Source organism: Sylvia atricapilla, chromosome 21 (assembly GCF_009819655.1).
Source record: "Sylvia atricapilla isolate bSylAtr1 chromosome 21, bSylAtr1.pri, whole genome shotgun sequence".
Lineage (NCBI taxonomy): Eukaryota > Metazoa > Chordata > Aves > Passeriformes > Sylviidae > Sylvia > Sylvia atricapilla.
Window position 1 is genome coordinate 1,849,711 of NC_089160.1, and position 16,633 is coordinate 1,866,343.

The 16,633-nt window shown below is 44.7% G+C and overlaps 1 protein-coding gene across 1 annotated transcript; it reads right to left on the minus strand.

The window, feature by feature from the left end:
- Window positions 1-340: 340 nt before the first annotated feature.
- Window positions 341-13,871, minus strand: RLIM (ring finger protein, LIM domain interacting). The gene is given in 16 exon segments (XM_066333913.1): window positions 341-1,184; window positions 1,187-1,229; window positions 1,231-1,292; window positions 1,295-1,440; window positions 1,442-1,566; window positions 1,568-1,696; window positions 1,699-1,737; window positions 1,739-1,809; window positions 1,812-1,890; window positions 1,892-2,167; window positions 2,169-2,213; window positions 2,215-2,525; window positions 3,360-3,380; window positions 3,383-3,442; window positions 4,267-4,455; window positions 13,709-13,871. Coding segments are annotated over 15 exon segments (1,773 nt in total). The 5' UTR covers window positions 4,436-4,455; window positions 13,709-13,871; the 3' UTR covers window positions 341-987.
- Window positions 13,872-16,633: the final 2,762 nt, after the last annotated feature.

A 16,633-nucleotide genomic window follows, 5' to 3' on the forward strand; every position in this document is an offset into this window, starting at 1 on the left:
TATCTTTTTTTTTTTTTGATGTGCATTACTGAGCCAAACACTGCAATTATAACATTTAAGTTCCGTTTTTTTTTTTAAATGCATTAAATGTCTAATCCAACTGGTTTTATGTTACAGTAGCTGTTCACATAAATAGTACAGATATGCACTGCTCCTGACAGGTACACAGTCACAAAGCAGCTCTCTCGTGTTCAGTTTGCTCTCTGTGTGGGTGGGGTCTGTATGAAAAGCATTCTTGATTTCCAAGCATGGTACAATTTTAATTCTTAATGCGTTAGTACAACAGTGCATTGGAAAAGTACTGAGCTTCTACAAAAAAGCTTTACAATTTTAAAACAGATTTGTTGGGTTTTTTTTTCCTTTATTTAAACAAGCATAGGCAATTCTTATATTTCCACAACAAGATAAATATCCCAATTACGCTAACAGCTCATCCTACAGCGTGCCATAGTGATGGGGAAAGGGCTAACATTAGTGTTATTTACACAGACATGTCCAATATTAACCCAAGAGGAAAATTAAAAGTATGTTCAAATGTGCAATTAAATTATTTTTCAGAGAGTTGGATTTCTTGCAAAAATTCCTCTATGACTCATGGACACTGAGCTGGGGTAACTTCTCAAAGAACCTCCTCAGAAGCACAATCTTGAGGACAAACTGTTTATTGGACTGGGATGGCAAGGGCTGGGCAGGAGAAAGAACTTATATTCTTCACAAAGAAAAAAAAAAAAAAATTTTGAAGTGGGGAGATGTCTTTGGACAAGTGAAAGTCGAACACCCAAACCGACTAGAACTCGAAAAAACCTAATTAAGAAATTTTCCAATTCCCAAAGCTTGAATCCGGAGGAAAATGCTTCGATGAGGGAAGATTCACCTCCAAGTCATTACTATACATTGAGGTACCACTCAAAAAGTGGCCATAAAGAAGTGACTTTTTTGCCCATCACTATCACAGCGGCGCTGCCTGGCCATCGGCTCAGCTCTCCCTCAGACGACGCTCTCCCTGTTCCCAGAAGCTAGGACTGCTCTGCGGCAGATGGGGCAGGTGGAGTTCTCCGAGAGCCAGCGGTCGATGCAGTGCACGTGGTACTCGTGGGAGCACTGCAGCTTGCGGAGCTTGTTGCCCTCCGTGTACTCGGTGATGCCACGCTGCAGGTCTTCCAGAGCGTCGCTCTCACCGAAATCCTCATGGCTAGGTTGTCGATTTGTTCTTTGGTGAGTCCTCTCGGTTTGGTCGTCGTCGTCTTCGTTGCGTAGGAAAAACTGGGCGAGGCTAAGGAATGGTAGAGAACACTTTCTTCGAAAGTGACCGAGCACCTCATATTCCGGCCTTCCCGCCTGGCACCGGAAGTCGAACTAGCCTCGTGCCCACCCGCGTACACCTCCCCTGAGCTAACATCTGCATTCTCACTGCCCGAGGAGCCCCCGCCCGCGCCTGCGGCTCGAGGCCTCCACGTTCTGACTGGGAGCCGGCCCGCCGGGATCCGCGTCGCTGTCGCTGTACATGAAATAGCTGAGCTCCCCGAAGCCCGTCATGATCTGCCTCAGCATGGTCTGGATGGCGACGGGACGTGGTCTCGCTCAGGCCCGTGTTCAGGATCCTGCGGATGGGAATCCTGATGGTGCTGACGTAAGTTCTGACGCCGGCGCGCTCGGAGCGGGAGAAGGTGCGCCGGAAGCCGCCGCGCTCCGCTCTCGGTAGGTGACCGTGTTGTTGGGGGTCTGGGAGCGGGAGCGGGGTCCTGTTGGCTATGCTGTCCCGCTGCCGGTACTCGCCCGGGCGAACTCTTCTCACCTGCAGGTCAAGCCTATGGTGGGAGGCCTCTGCCCAGGAGCCGTGGGCTCGCTGGCGCCGGTGGTTTCTGAAGAACCTGCTGCTTGAGGAGCAGGTCCTCGTCTCAGGGGGGGAAAACAGAACTGGGTTTTCACTTGGCACCTCAGTCCCCACCGTGTGCTGCCTTAGCGTCACGTGCTGCCTGGTTCTAGAGCTGCCCTCAGCCTCGCTGGCTGAGGAGTGCTCAAGTGTTTGAGATGATGTGTTGTGATGAGACCTGCGAGGGGCCTCGCTCGCTGCATTAATAGGTGACCTACTTCTATCATCCTAGCCCGCGTCCGCCGCTGTTCTTGGACTCCTACTCCTGGCTCTCCTCTGCCCTCTAGGAGGGGAAGCCTTCCTCAGCCGCCAGCTCCTCCGCACTGCTCCTCTCTGATCCAAGGCTGCCTTAGCGACGGTGATTCAGACCTCGGAATTTCAGAGTCACTTTGGCTGTTTTCCAAATCCTCCCCATTGGAAGGCTCTACAGATGGCTCATGCTCAGTTTCTGGATTCGTGTTCCCATTATTACGGTTGACATTTATTTCCAAACTGAATCTGAAGTCTCCACTATTTGGGTTAGTCCGGCTCACTGCTCTCCAGGACTGGTTTCCTCGCTGCCCACTTCGTGTTGTATTTCCAGTCTGTCGGACTGAATTAAGCCAGTCTATTATAGAATCTCCATTTGAAACATCTTCTGCGGACTCTGCACCTGTGAAAAAGACAGGGGAACTACCAAAATTAGAGTACTGAGCTAATTTTGGAGCCATCTTTTTCCAAGAACATAATTGCTTAGCTTAACAAGTGGCAATTTAGAAGTGCTGAATCCTACCAAGTGCTACTGTGGTTTTTTTCACAGGCAGTGTGACAATTCTGTAACTACCAGAGCTTCTCAAGGGAGCAGGAGTGGACACTGCTCTAATATGGACAGATAGGCTGCAGCCATCACAGAGCAAACAAGTAATCAAAAGAACACGTATTTTCTATCATAGTAATGGAAAGTCACATGTCGGGTGCCATAGCACATCAATATTCTGCGTTTTCCTTTCCAAACAATTAAGTGATCTATCGACCGGTGAAACAGAGAATTAAGTTAGTCCTGAGCCTCAACTGCAGAGCTTTATAGCAAATCTGTCTCACTGAAGAATGAACCCCAGTGGTCAGCTCTGAGCATCCCCCACCAATCTCTACAGACGGGTGACAACAAAAGCAATGCAGAATCTTTGGAAGTGAAAAAATGGTGATTTAAAAAAGGGATCACCAAAAAGCATCCCAGAAGGGAGCAGACAGAAAGGCAATCTTAAAAAATGAAAAAAAAAAAAAAAAAAAGAAATAAACCTAAACACAAACTTATTTTGATAGAAGTAAGGACTGTTATGATGAAATCTGTCCCAAACTGACCTCTGCAGCAGATATCAGACTAAGGTCACCGAGTTGTGAACAAAGCCACCTGCACCTGCCTAGGCTTAACTTGTTCCACTCCGCACTCAAGTTAAGGTCCGTACGGGGTGCTAAAGTTAAGAGTTTGCACAAATACTGTATATACCTCTATTCTCATCACTGTTTGCTGTGGCGGACCTTCTTTAACTTGGTGTAGCCTTCTCAGCAACTCTTCTTCAGTAATTTCACCTTAGAAAATAAGCAAAATTTTCCAAAAATATTTCCAAATCATATATGTATGGCAAGCATCAACAAAAGCTTCTAAAGAAGGTAACAAGCCACTGCTTGCGTTCTGTCTAATTAAATCCTGCACAATGGCACTGCCAAGCACGTGCTAAGGGGAAGTTCAGACACTTTAGCACTGTTGTCCCAATTAAGTTTTCCTGAAGCTGAAATATCCAACAGTTCCATCCTGTTCAAGAGAGATGTGCTCTCTGGTTCTGTAACCTCTACAACTGAGCAGCAATTTTTGTCATCCTACACCCATTAGAGTGTCCAGAGTGAAATATTTGGGGTTAACACTTCCATAAGCAGGGAAATGTTTAAAATTATTTGAGTCATGGTTTGAATTAGGTATCAACCTATAAAGAGGAAATTTAACAAGCTGATTGAGAGCTGACATCAAAATGCCCATGCAGAATCTCATTCCAGACTACTTACCCTGGTTACAAACTCCTAACTTCACCAGCACAAAATCCTGCACAAACACAACTTAGAGGAGATTTTTTGTCCATCTAAGGGTTCATAACTGGAAAGTGGGTCAAATGTGGGAGTTCCTGCCAAGTTTGTGCAAACACCAGACTTTTGTATCTGATGAATTCACACCATCCTATGTCTCCAACAAGTCAAGGGATTACTTAAATTTAAATGTGCACAAATTAGCAAGAAGCTACTTCCTACCACAGAACACAGCTGCAGCACACAGACAGGTGAAAGGGTTTCAGGAGAAAGAAAATGACACAAATTGCCTACAAGCAACTCTAGCAGGACGGACACGGGCAAGCATTACCTACCTGGTGTTCCTAGCAAATTGTTATCTCTCATAAGCCTGTAGTCCTCTTCACTCAGGTTGTTCACAAACTGATAGAAAGCCTCTTCCCGATCTAACCGATCCAGCTGGCTCTGACGTTGGGCTTCTGATTGATCAATGCTTCCTTTATCACCAGAATCTGAGCTTTCCATCTTGATGAGTACAACAGTACCTTAAAAAGGAGAGAACAAAGCCTTCACCAGAGCAGTGAAATACAGCATGGAATTCAGGCATGTTTGTAGTGGAGAGTGAAGTACAGGTTGAAGCAGGTTGCTAATGAAGCTTCAGTTAGGATCAGGTTCAGCACCACAGGGATCAAAACCAAGCGTGAACCTCTTCAAGAAGTACAAACAAAACTGATGCCCATCATTACCAATGCTCAACAAAGCAGCAAGTTGAACACAGAATACCATCTGCCATAAGCCTTAGCCCATCTCTGCAGTCACACAGTACGTGACCATGATGATCTGCTTTTTGCATAAAATATTCCTAATATCACAACTGCCTCTCCAAGCAGCCTTACAGAAGTGTAGTAGAAGGCATAAGCCATCCTTGATCATGCTCTCTGAGCACAGGATTATCTGTTCCTTGCTTTTTCCTGCCTGCTACACAAACACCTCCTTCGCCATGCAACTGAATTTTAACAGAATGAAGTGGTCATGAAGAACTCGAATAAAGAAGATGACGTGGAACCTGTGCACAAAAAAAGGGAAGGTTCTCATTCCCTTAAAAAATAAAACAGTTTGTAAAATCAACTTTACAGTCTTACATCAGGAGAGGAATTTGCTTTCAAGTTTCAGCTTTTACTGCACTACTGATGTTAATGAGCAAATTTCCAAGACAAAAATCCAGCATATACCAGTACACCCCTGCTTTAAAGAGCTGTCTTCTAGGCTGCATATTTTAAACATAACCTTCTCATATGTTTTTCATTTGGTTGAATATTGACAATGTCGCTCTTTCAAGGAAAAATAATCGATGAATGCCATGTCTGTATCTGATAAATATTATAAGGAACACATGCAAATGCAGGAGACATTCTGGCACTGGCTGTGCCATTCAATATACATCAAATGAAGATAAAATAACCAGTTTCCTTGATCACTCTGCCTCACTATTCACAGCACCAAGAATTCTCCTGTACAACTGGTAGAATCTAGTTACTCAGAGAGGTGATTAGAAAGCTAATCCTCTGCATGCTAAAAGCTCTGCAATAACATTCCCCATTAGAAGACATTCCTTTCATTTAAACCATACTTCATGTGACATGGAATACTGGAAGAATAAAGCTTTCTGCTTCTCACTGGAAAATTTCCAACACTTAGACATCTGTCTAGTGCAAAAAGCATCTTTTTTTGGTTTGTCAGCACAGCTGTCAAGTCAAGACTGCCCACAGTTTACATTAGTGCTCCTCCAGAAGAGCAGCTCTGCAGGATCTCCACAGGCACTTTATTTCAGCTGCTAGGATGAAAATTAAAGTGCACCGATGACCTCGGTGTGTAGCACCAGAAAAATTCCACGGGATAGAACAATCCCATATTGCAGACTTGCAAATTATGAAACTGCTGTTCTGACCCTCTTTGTCTTCAGTTCTGATGCAGCAGAACTTGATTTTAAGTTACGACGTTAACTTATGCCACTCAGGGCTACCGGTGCTGTTTGGTTCGTTCAAGTTCTGCCATTTCACCAAAGCAATTACCACCTTTTTTCAGGAACCAGGAAGCAGCAGCAATTACCAGGGTCACTCCTGAGTCAGATGAGAGCCTATCAGCTTTCTCTGCATTTCTAAATCCCTGGTGCAATCCAAGACTGCAGACTGGCATGTGACGTGTTGTGTTCTGTGACGTGCTGTTGAACAGCGATAAATGACCCCATTCACAGGCAGTTGAGCAATAGTTTCTGCAGGTGTGGTCAGCCTCTGACCGGCCTCACTCAGGAAATCTCTGTGCCCTGTACATGCCAGGCACGTATTTCTAATGAGAAACACGGCTTCCATCAACTTTTTACAAGCTTTCTGTAGCAGAATTATTACTTAGCATTATTTAAAGACATCCTGGAGAAGATACCCTTAGAAAGTAGCTCTCACTGGTTCTGGTAATATCTGAATTAAAATCTCAAGCAGAACAAGAGGCTTGCATCCAAACTAAAACTTGAAAGACACATCAGTTCTTGGGAATACACATCAAACTCTAACCAGCATTCCCTTTTTTGCGATAACATGACATGAAGTCAACAAGAAGAATAAGAAAATAAAGACAAGTAATAAAACACAAAGGGACAGGAGCAGCACTAAGTTTGTAAAATATTTTACCTCAAATGACTGCCATGGGATTTACTGACTTGGAACACGTGGACTGTCTTCAGAAAGATGGCAATATTAACACCGGACTAATTCTTTGACAGCTTTTAAAAAGGAAAGATGGACTATGCATACAAAAAGTAGTATTGTTTACTACTTATTTACTACTTTCCTTTTAACTGGAAATTGCAGTGCTTGCACCTTGGCTACCTAATGCCTATGTGATCCAAAGATACAGACCTATTCCATTTCAGAAAATGAAGGGGCACCATTCTTGCTCAGGGAATAAAGAGACAGTCAAAAACAAGTCAAATGGGTGGGAAAAATTTAAAAATATCTTCTTTACCACAAGCTAATGTTCAATTGGTGATTCTTCAGGAAATGTTTGGAATAAGTCAGTATTACTTATTAAAAGAGTGTTTTGCTCCTCTTTCCTTCTCCATTACCTCTTATCTTCCCTCTTAAACCATAAATCAGCTAATGGTCAAGGCTGAATAGAATTTACTCCTAAGAAAAAAAGCCTCAGCAGTGGGATCTTGAATGAAGAATTTAATTCACATGAGGATTATTTCTGCTAGTGACAAATTGCTGCATTTTCCTATTGCAAGCTACTAACAGGTTACACCAGTCCCATTTATCCTGATTTCACGATCCCAGAAATGCTGTGACTCTCTGGATGGAAATACAGATGGCACAGAAACACAGCAACAACACATCCTCCCTGACTGCTGACAGCAAATGGGGTGAGAACTCTTCAAACCAGAGCTCTGATATTAAAACCAGGGTTTCTACCCCAAGGCTTCTGCTGTTTTCTATCTCCTCCCTGTGCTCTCAGCTCATTGTGCACATTGTCCAACATTAAGCCTCACGTCCCAGCCTCTGCAGAGCTCTGCACGGCCAGACTGAACTTACTGGAATGTTTAGGCTGCTCCTGCCTCAGCACAGCTCCACAGAGCCCATCTGGCTGGACAGCAGGATTTCCATGAGGGGGATTTCCATGGCTCTGCACAGAGAGGCAGAAATAACTTGAAAATCTGCCCCTCAGGATGCTGCTCTCAGCTCACACCCTGCAGACAATTAAGACTGGCTGAAGGAAGCCAGTAATCCAGGGAAGCCTGATGAGGGAAAACCAACAGGTGTACTATTAGCTTACAACAAAATAACCCACATTTGGTTATCTAATAAGCAGCTACGGTTCAACTCTGCTTTTTTTCTAGTGTAAGGCTTTGTTCTTATCCAAGCCAAAAGCTCCAGAATTTCCTCCTTTAGTATCCTTCCTTGTCAGCACTGAGTTGACATAGGGTGGGGAAGGTCACAGTGACGAGCAGGAAGTTCAGATCTGCTGGTTATTACAAACTTCAGCTGAGATACCCAGATATGAATATCTCTTCATGGGGAAGTGAGGGGGTGACCCATCTAAAGATTGCACAAAGCAAGAGAATCAGAGATAGGATAAATTTTCTCCTCCAAAAAAAAAAATAAAATTCTTCAGCATGGAATATCCTGACAGAGTAACTACAGTGAATTCTTAATTGGTGTTCCCATCCTGCCACAAATCAGAAAAGTATCTCCCCTGCAGTTACGCTTCAACAACCTCAGAGATTTCCAAGCACAAATGACTGCCTGTCTCCTCAGTGCTGCTCCAGACTGCAGTAAGCCCACAAAAGCTATTGTTTGTTACATTCTTTTATTCAAGAGGAAATAACCATGGGTTTTTTGGATAGGGACAATTTAAGAGAACTGGATATTACCTCAATAATGCAAAGTTATCATTTTTACAGCGTAAGAAATATTTTGTTTTCTTTCATGCCAGGTTGTATGAACTAAATCCAGTCAGGAATGCACTACTGCCTCAAATCTACTAGGACAGCAAACAGGGATAACATGTGTGTCACCCATTCATTCACCTTCAACAGTAACACAGTCTATCTCCATATTGCATAGCACTTGTGGACTACAGGATTCTTCCCAGAAAAAGTACTAATGGACCATAATGTACAGTAATAAATCTTTAGTTCCTTCTCTTCAGTAATGTGCAGTATCTCTTGACATTAGTTATCTTTATTGAACACCAAGACAGTACCATAGCCTGCATTCCTGGTTTGTTTTTTTTTTTTTTTTAATATTCAAAAGAAATCCCATAGAACATTAGAACTCTTAAACCAACTAGGCAGAACTTAGAAAATCTGACAAACCCTGAAATCACTCATTGGCAGGGTTAAATGAAAAAGCACACCTTAAAATTAAAATCTTCATAGATTCATGAGGCAAGCCTCAAATTTTAACAGGACAAGGGATGGAATTTAATTAAACCAAAGAAACAACTCAGCTGCTCATGAGTCAGGTGTGCAGCAGAACTCCCCCATGTCAGTGTTACCGGTATTTCAACCTCACCTGAGACTCTCTCGTGCCCTGTATGGCAGGAATGTTCCTGAGTTACCTCACGTCCCAGCACCACAGTTAATACCTCTGGATAAACAAAAGAAGAGGATGGCAGTGTGGGTGTTCCAGAGATGTCCTCAGCAGAAGGCCAAATTCTCATTTATGATTCATACCCTCATCTTAATTAGCTACTTCAACCGGTAGAGCACCTTGCTTACTTGTAGACTGCAGAACTGATCAAACCCTGGCACTAAAGGAGTGACTCTGGATGGAAGCCAGAAACGCTGATTTGTTTGCTCTGGGTCGTTAGAGGCTATTTCCCTGCCCAGCCCGCAGTGAACATGCCCCAAAGACACTCCAGCTCAGGAGAAGCACAGCCCAGCTGCGTGTCCAAGCGCTTTCCACGAAGTGTGACTTCAGCAGCTCTGACGTGCCGTGGCAGCGCGGCCAGCCCGCGCTCCAGCTCCGTGGCTCAAATGACACAGGAACGCAGCTGGAACAGGCAGTCCTCTCACCCCGGCTCCTTCAAGCACAAACAGAACCCACTCCACACACAGCACTCATCCAACCCACCCCACCTCGTTTTCCTAGAAAATTCGAAGTTTAAAAAAACAACAGTTTCCATGCCAGTCAGTATCCAATTTCTCAGCACTCAAAACTAGCTGGGAATAAGACTAACAGAAGCTACATTTTCATCTTAAATATTTCATCACTCAAGTCTGCGAGCTCAAAAGCAGAAGCAAAAATCTTTCAGTGAATCCCATCATTAAAGGAAAAAGACACCCTAAGACAGTGAACTGAGTGTCATCGATTTGCATTATACATGGAGCTTCATTATGTCAAGTTTGTTTGGCTTTCTCTTTTTGTGCAGGTGCACAGGTTTCCTTTTGTGATCACGCTGAAGGCTTTGACACCACAGGTCCAATACCCTCATCTCCATCTTAGAAACAGTAAAAAGGAACAAACTTTACTAGTTTTCAAAGTGTCATCACGAATTTTGGGATTTCTTTTTCCCCCTGCTGTGCTGGCTTTTTATTTCCATGGGGAACCAGATTTCGGCTCTTACCAGATTTTTAATAAACCTTCCACAAGTTTTAAAATCAAGAACTCTGCATGTCCTCTTCAATACAAAAAATTATCACGAAGCATGCAGCACACTCTTGGAAAGCTGGAAGAAAGTTTTGTGTTTCAATGAAAAGTGCTGTAAAATTTAAATGCTACTTTAACAAGAGGTGTTAAACATCGATTTAGCTGTTTCACTACCCCAGTGTTTCAAAGCAAAGGCCCTCACACAAGATGCCATTCTGAACAGACATTTCAAACAATAGAAAGCAAATGAATACTTTTGCAGAAGAGTGGCAGAAAGTTCCACAGAATAGAAAAAAAAAAAAAAAACCAAAAAAACAACCAACAAACCAGAGAGGAAAAACACTTCAGCTGAACCAACTGTTGAGATAAAGAAGAGAAATAACTAACAACTCCTGATAAGTCAGAAAGAAGTGAGGAAATCAGGGCAGAGCTTAGCAATTCCAGAGCACTGAGAGCATGTGGAACCAAGATGGAGCTCTGAAAATAAAATGTGGTAACAACTGCCAAATGCAGGGCTTTGCCTTTTATCATCTGCACTTACTAAAATAACACTTTGCACATACAAGTGGAAAATAAAATTAAGATAACACTGCCTTTGCCATCAATTCAGACAGCAAAGAAGAGAAAGCTTGGTGTCCATGAGCTGCAGCAAGTTTCCAGCACTGCAGGCGGTGAAATGATGGGTTTTGCCCAGAAATGAGCTTCCTGCTTGCTGGGTCAGCAGCAGAAGGCCCCCTCTGAGCTCAAAAGAAGCTGCACACAAAAACCAGTGTTGACCCTGAGAGCCAGCACTAGAACAGGACTGATATCCAAGGACAAGTAGAGTTTTGATTCCTGAAGAACACAAGCTGTGGTTAGTGAAAGCACTAAGCCAATCAACACTCACTGACTTTCAACTAAAAAAGAAAAACCCATCTTTAAATTCACTGCTCAATCTTTCTGTCTCCACACAACTGCTGCTAATGCAGGCACTGCTGACAGCAAAGGGGCAACAACCAGAGAATCACTGCAACCACAGTCCACAGAGGAATTCCAACATCCATTCCCTGTTCTTGTTGCTATCCGCTGCCCAAAAAACACAGAAATAAATGAAAGCAAATTTATTTGAATTTCAGTAGGTGTCTGTACCATGAGAATTCCATTTCTGATGGCATCCCAAGGCAGGGAAGCCCCAGCATTTTGGCAGGACTATGTGCACACACCTTGCACATGGAGACCCGGGGTCCTCTGAGCACAAGACGGTTTTGAATTACTGAACTAAGATAAAATGTGCTGGCTCTTGCTGCATTCCATAATCATCAGGTGGTTTTATTTCTATGAGAATCCAACCCTGCAGACGTCCCTGAGTCAAAAGCTGAGTCTCAACACTGCACACAGCCAAAAGCTCCTCACAAGTACCTCAGTAACACAAACCTGAGCAGGCTGGAGGAGACACAGGCCTGTGTTTATGATCTTACCTGTGCACAGGCAAACCAGGCCCTGGGATGCTCCTGGCTGTCCCTGCTCAGCACACAAAGCTCCTGCCTAAGTTAGGACACTCCTAAGCTCCTTACAAGTTTTGGTTTTGAGAAGCACAAGACTCTCATGGGAGTATCTTGAAGACAGAAATGTTCACATTTAGTTTTATCCCTGCAGGAATAAGTTTTGCAAGCTCAGCAGCTGATAAATTTTCACCGAGACTGAGATTAAACCACAAAACCTTGGATAAACACCCAATAACCATGTCTGCGTTCAAGTGTTTCAACACATGGAAACTCAAAATTCTCTAAAAAGAAAAATTTAGGACACTCCAATAAAGTGTTAAGCTACATTAGGCTGGCCTTAAATGCAATCTTTAGACTGAAACATATGGAGTCATAACATTATGTTCTATTATGCTCTGATTGTTTAAAATTAAGTACAACACCTCCACTGCAACTGGGAACATTCTACTAGGATCAGGGATTTATTTTGATATATTCCCACAAGGAAGAGAAGAAAGGAACAAGCAAGGCAGGTGTATTGATGAGAGATGTTTTGAAAACATTCCCATCCAAGGATCACACAACCCACTCCTCTAAAAACCCCAAATACACACATTGGAGAAGACACTTACAACACCTCATCCAGGAATTCAGTAATATGGAAAATAAACATGATACAGATGGTAACCACTACAGGCTTCAAAAATACTGGTGTGTGGTTATTTCTGTGACAAACATTGACCCAGCCAGGGCTGCTGGCTGAAGGGAACACTGCAGTTGTTGCCTTAGTGGTCTAGCATAACAAGAAACCCTTAATTTTATAATGTGGTGTGTTTTTCCCTTCCCAGGACATAATCCCAAGCTATCATTATTTTAATTCCAAAATGGTAAACCTGTAGAGGGAACAGTGTCAGTTTAAGTGCTAGGTGACCACTACAACAAACTAAATATCTGACCCTCAATTAAGATAATTAACCGCCCAAGAAGCAGCCAACTGTTTGTTTGTTTTAGGAAGACTTGACAAGTCACTGCAATTAAAATTCAGGGAAAATTTGTGTCAGAAGTTCCTCTGAACATTTGACAACTATTTCAAGTTGAAATTACCCAATACTGGCAATGTGGACAGGAAAATAAACGTGATGAGTGATTATACTATTAATATTATCAACTCTGTATTTTTGTTTAGGAGCATTTCTGTATCAAGGCTCCACCTTCCTGAGAAACAGTAAATAATACTACAATTATTTTTAAAATCAGGGTTTTTTTTTTTCTCTGAAACCTCTTCTCAGGCTTCTACTGCACACTAAAATCACGTCACATAACAAATCTTACAAACAAACCTTATTCATCACTATATTTTATATATATATACATACACTATATTACAAAACCTGGTATTGCTCCTCAATCAAAGCAGATCACTCAAGATAAACCCATAGACCCATCAGGACTTGACAGGGGTTTTGAAACAGAAACCTTAAATGCCAACAAACAGCAATAAAAGGGCAGGGAAAAAACTTGGTGACAAAAACCTTAAGGTGACAGAGCAAAGATGACGCGATTAATCGGGGAGAAACTCAGCACAGGAATAGCAAACAGTACAGGTCTGAACAGGTCACAGGCTGATCCAAAGCCTTACACAGCGGGATAGGAAGAGTTGTTCCTGCCTGTCTTCCCCAGCCAGGCTTCTTGCCTCAACTCACGGCCTGAAAACACGGCCCTGAAAAGCCGCCATCCCTTCAGGCACTGAACTGCGGGCGAGGCCCAGGACAGCAGCAATAACACCCATTCCCTCCTCCCCTCCCAAAAGGAGCTTGTTCCAATCCCTCCCGCAGCCCAGCCGGACACCCGCAGGGTCGGAGCCCTCCTGCCCTCCCGGGGGCAGCGCAGAGGCAGCTCCAGCCCCGGTGAGGAGCAGGGTGGCGGCCAGAGGCCCCGCCGGGAGAATCCCCGGGGTGACGGAGCGCGGCCCATCCGGGCACACCCCGCTCGGACCGCCATCACCGGGCCCCGCTCCCTCACGGCACCGCGGATGGAGCCTCCCGCGCCCCGCCGGGCCGCCTCACCGTCCCCGAGCGAGGACTGAGGGGCCCCGCGGCCGCCCCGGGCGGAGGCCGCCGCCGCCTCCCTCGGGCCTGGGCCTCTCCCTTCTCCGGGCCATTTTGAGAGCCCGCCCCCGCCTCGCTGCTCACCGCCCGCCGCCGCCGCCCTCCGCCGCCCGCCCGGCTGTGGTGCGCCGCTGCCCGCGCCGCTCGGGGCTGGGTGCCGGCTGTCCGCGCTCCGCCCGTGCCGCTCCGCCGCCGCGCCGCCTCCTGCCCGCTCAGGCGGCCATTTTCTGCTCCATTGTTACCAAGGAACGGGGGGCCGGAAGCGGCCGGCGGCAGGCGGAAGTGGAGGCGCGCGCGGCCCCGCGCAGGCGCGGCCCGGGAGGGCAGCCCCGCCCCGCGCGCCGCCCCGGCCCTCAGGGCCGCCGCCATTTTGGTGCGGGGCAAAGGCTGAGGGTGCGGCAGGGTGTGGCCGCGCTGCTGTGGCCGCCCGGCTCACGGCCCGCAGGCGATGTGGAGGGTCCGCGGTGCCCTCCCGTGGTACGGCACAGCGGAGGATCTGTGTCCCCCGCCGTCCCTAAGTATGGGGATGTTTCATGTCACCTCATGTGTGCGCGCTAGGCAGAGGCGACTCCGTGCAAGGCCGGTGGTGCCAACAGTTCCAAAATCCAAATAAATATTGGCAGTATGAGCGTGTGTCGGTGAGGATATTCACCCTTTCTCCCTTCTAACCATGGACACCTCTAACGTGTGTCAGTGTTTCCCCTCTCACGTGGTTTGTCTACTACATACAGTTGGCTTGCTACATACAGCCCTTCCAGAAATAAAATACTCCTGTTTTCCAATGTGAGTTTTAATTTATTGAATGCCAGACTTCCCATGTTCTGTAGTTAAGCATTTCTCCAGCTTTCCCCCTCAATGCTGAAAAACCAAGAACAGCTGAGTTTTGAAAGGTCTCATTTTAAGGCACTAAAGTCATGTGAAGGTCTTGCAAGGAAGTCATCTTCATAATACCTGATACATAGAGAAAAACCATATTCCTGAGGATTCACACCATTTCAGGAACCCATGAGACACCTTTGGTTTTTCCTTTTGTTGGTTCATTATAAAAATAACACTGTCAAGCTGAATGGTGCTTGGCGTTTAAAGTGGTGGAAACTGTTGAGCTTCTACTCAACAATACATGCCCAACTTCGAAATAAATGAAGTGTTTTATATATTCACACTTTAAATTTCCCCTGTCAGACTTAAGAACTCGAAGGCAGCCACAGTGTTCAGGTGAGAGAACAGAGAAGGAAAATACAGACATATTTCCAATTCTCATGTTTCTCATCATTTTACTTGCCACAGCCTGTGACCAGCAAGGAATGCCAAAATCCTTACTCATGGGGAGCAGGAGGAGTCCCTCTTTCTCTGGAGCAGGTTCCCAAATATTTTTTATCAAATAATGGTACGTGAAGCAATCGTTCATTACAGCTGCAGGGCAGGTGATACTTGATACACCACATAGCTGGAGTGATGGAGCTAACCACAGCATAAAACTTGCTTGCAGAATGTTCACCTTTTATGTTTTAAAAAGTAAATTGGGGTTGGGGAGAGTGAGTTTAGATCAGACCATTCCTTTGAATCATTGCTGAAATTACAATTAGATTTACTGCAGGGTTCGAACTGTGAACTAACAGCTCTGCTTTGACTGCCAAATGTGAGTAAATTAAAAAAAAAAAAATAAAACCAAACCCAAAGCTAAGAAGAATAAATTTAATGTTGCGAGCAATTTTGTGCACCAAATATTTGTCATTGGGAAAAGTTGTCTTGCTCCTGACCCACGACAAATGGATGGTTTATGTAGGAAATCCTAAAAATTCAAGTGGCTGGAAAAAGCGTATCCCCTAAACAAGATCCCCGTGGCTGAGTGTGTGGGCACACCTTTATATTTGACAGCCACCTTGGAGCTGGCAAAAAATCCATTCCACTGTCAAATGTGTATAATCCAGGGAGCAGGTGACGGGCACAAAATTGATCCAGTTTATCGTGGGAAGCCTTGTGCCCACGATTGATAAGGCTATTGATTGATTGATACCAGGGTGAGTATTGGCAATTAGCACAGCAGCAGGACATCCCTCAGTGTCACCTCAAAGGAAGTCAGAGGTGAGGGGACTGCCACAGGCTGATGGTGCAGGAAAGTGAATCCTGCCTTTCTCCCCACCTTTTCAGGATACCAGGCAAGGTCAGAGCCGGGTAAAAGTGGCTTTGTTTAGACACCAGTAACCTGAGCAGGAAAATATTAGGGATTGGTTGAACAAATGGGAGGTGGAGCATATTCTGTTTGGGTGGAGGATAAGATGGTGGTTAGCTCCTGGAACAGCCTCCTGACATCTGACACCTCATTTTGTCTCTTCCCCCCTCAACAAAATACATTTACTTGATTAACCTTACCAAAAGTCCCTAAAATCATCAAATGGCAAAGCAACAAGGAACAAAACATTCTTCTTTAGGTCTGTGGGTGAGCTCTCACTCTTGAAGTGGACATTTGCCAGTTTGCTGGGAGGATGAACACTTTTGAGGAGGAGAGATGCAGCTGGATCCTGCTGATTCACACCTTCCTTCGTGTAAAAGCTTGGAACTGGGGTCCAGGGCACACAGAGGAGGAAAGTCTCTCCCGTAGTGTGTTTTGGTGGATTTATTTGCAAATTGCCCTCACAGAGTCGATCAGGTACAGGAAAAGCTCTGATTTTTCAAAACCACTTAATGGTATTTCAGCATCCACTTGACCATTAATAACAATTAATAACCTGTGCACACACATCTCCTTAACAGCTTTGACAAAAATTAGGAGTGCTGTAACAGCAAATTTCAAAAAGCTTGTAGAGGGAAATATATTGCATAGAGAACTTTGCAGTACAGGGAAAAATCCAAAATCTCTACAGCAAAGCATGATGTAATTCCTACTAAAGTGTTTTCAATTTGCTACTGTATGTATAGCAAAAGAGAATTGCAACACATTTCCGTGGTAAGTTTAATGTCGTTTCCTTCAAGCAGGGTAAATAAATTTCCTTTCAATTCCCAGGGTTT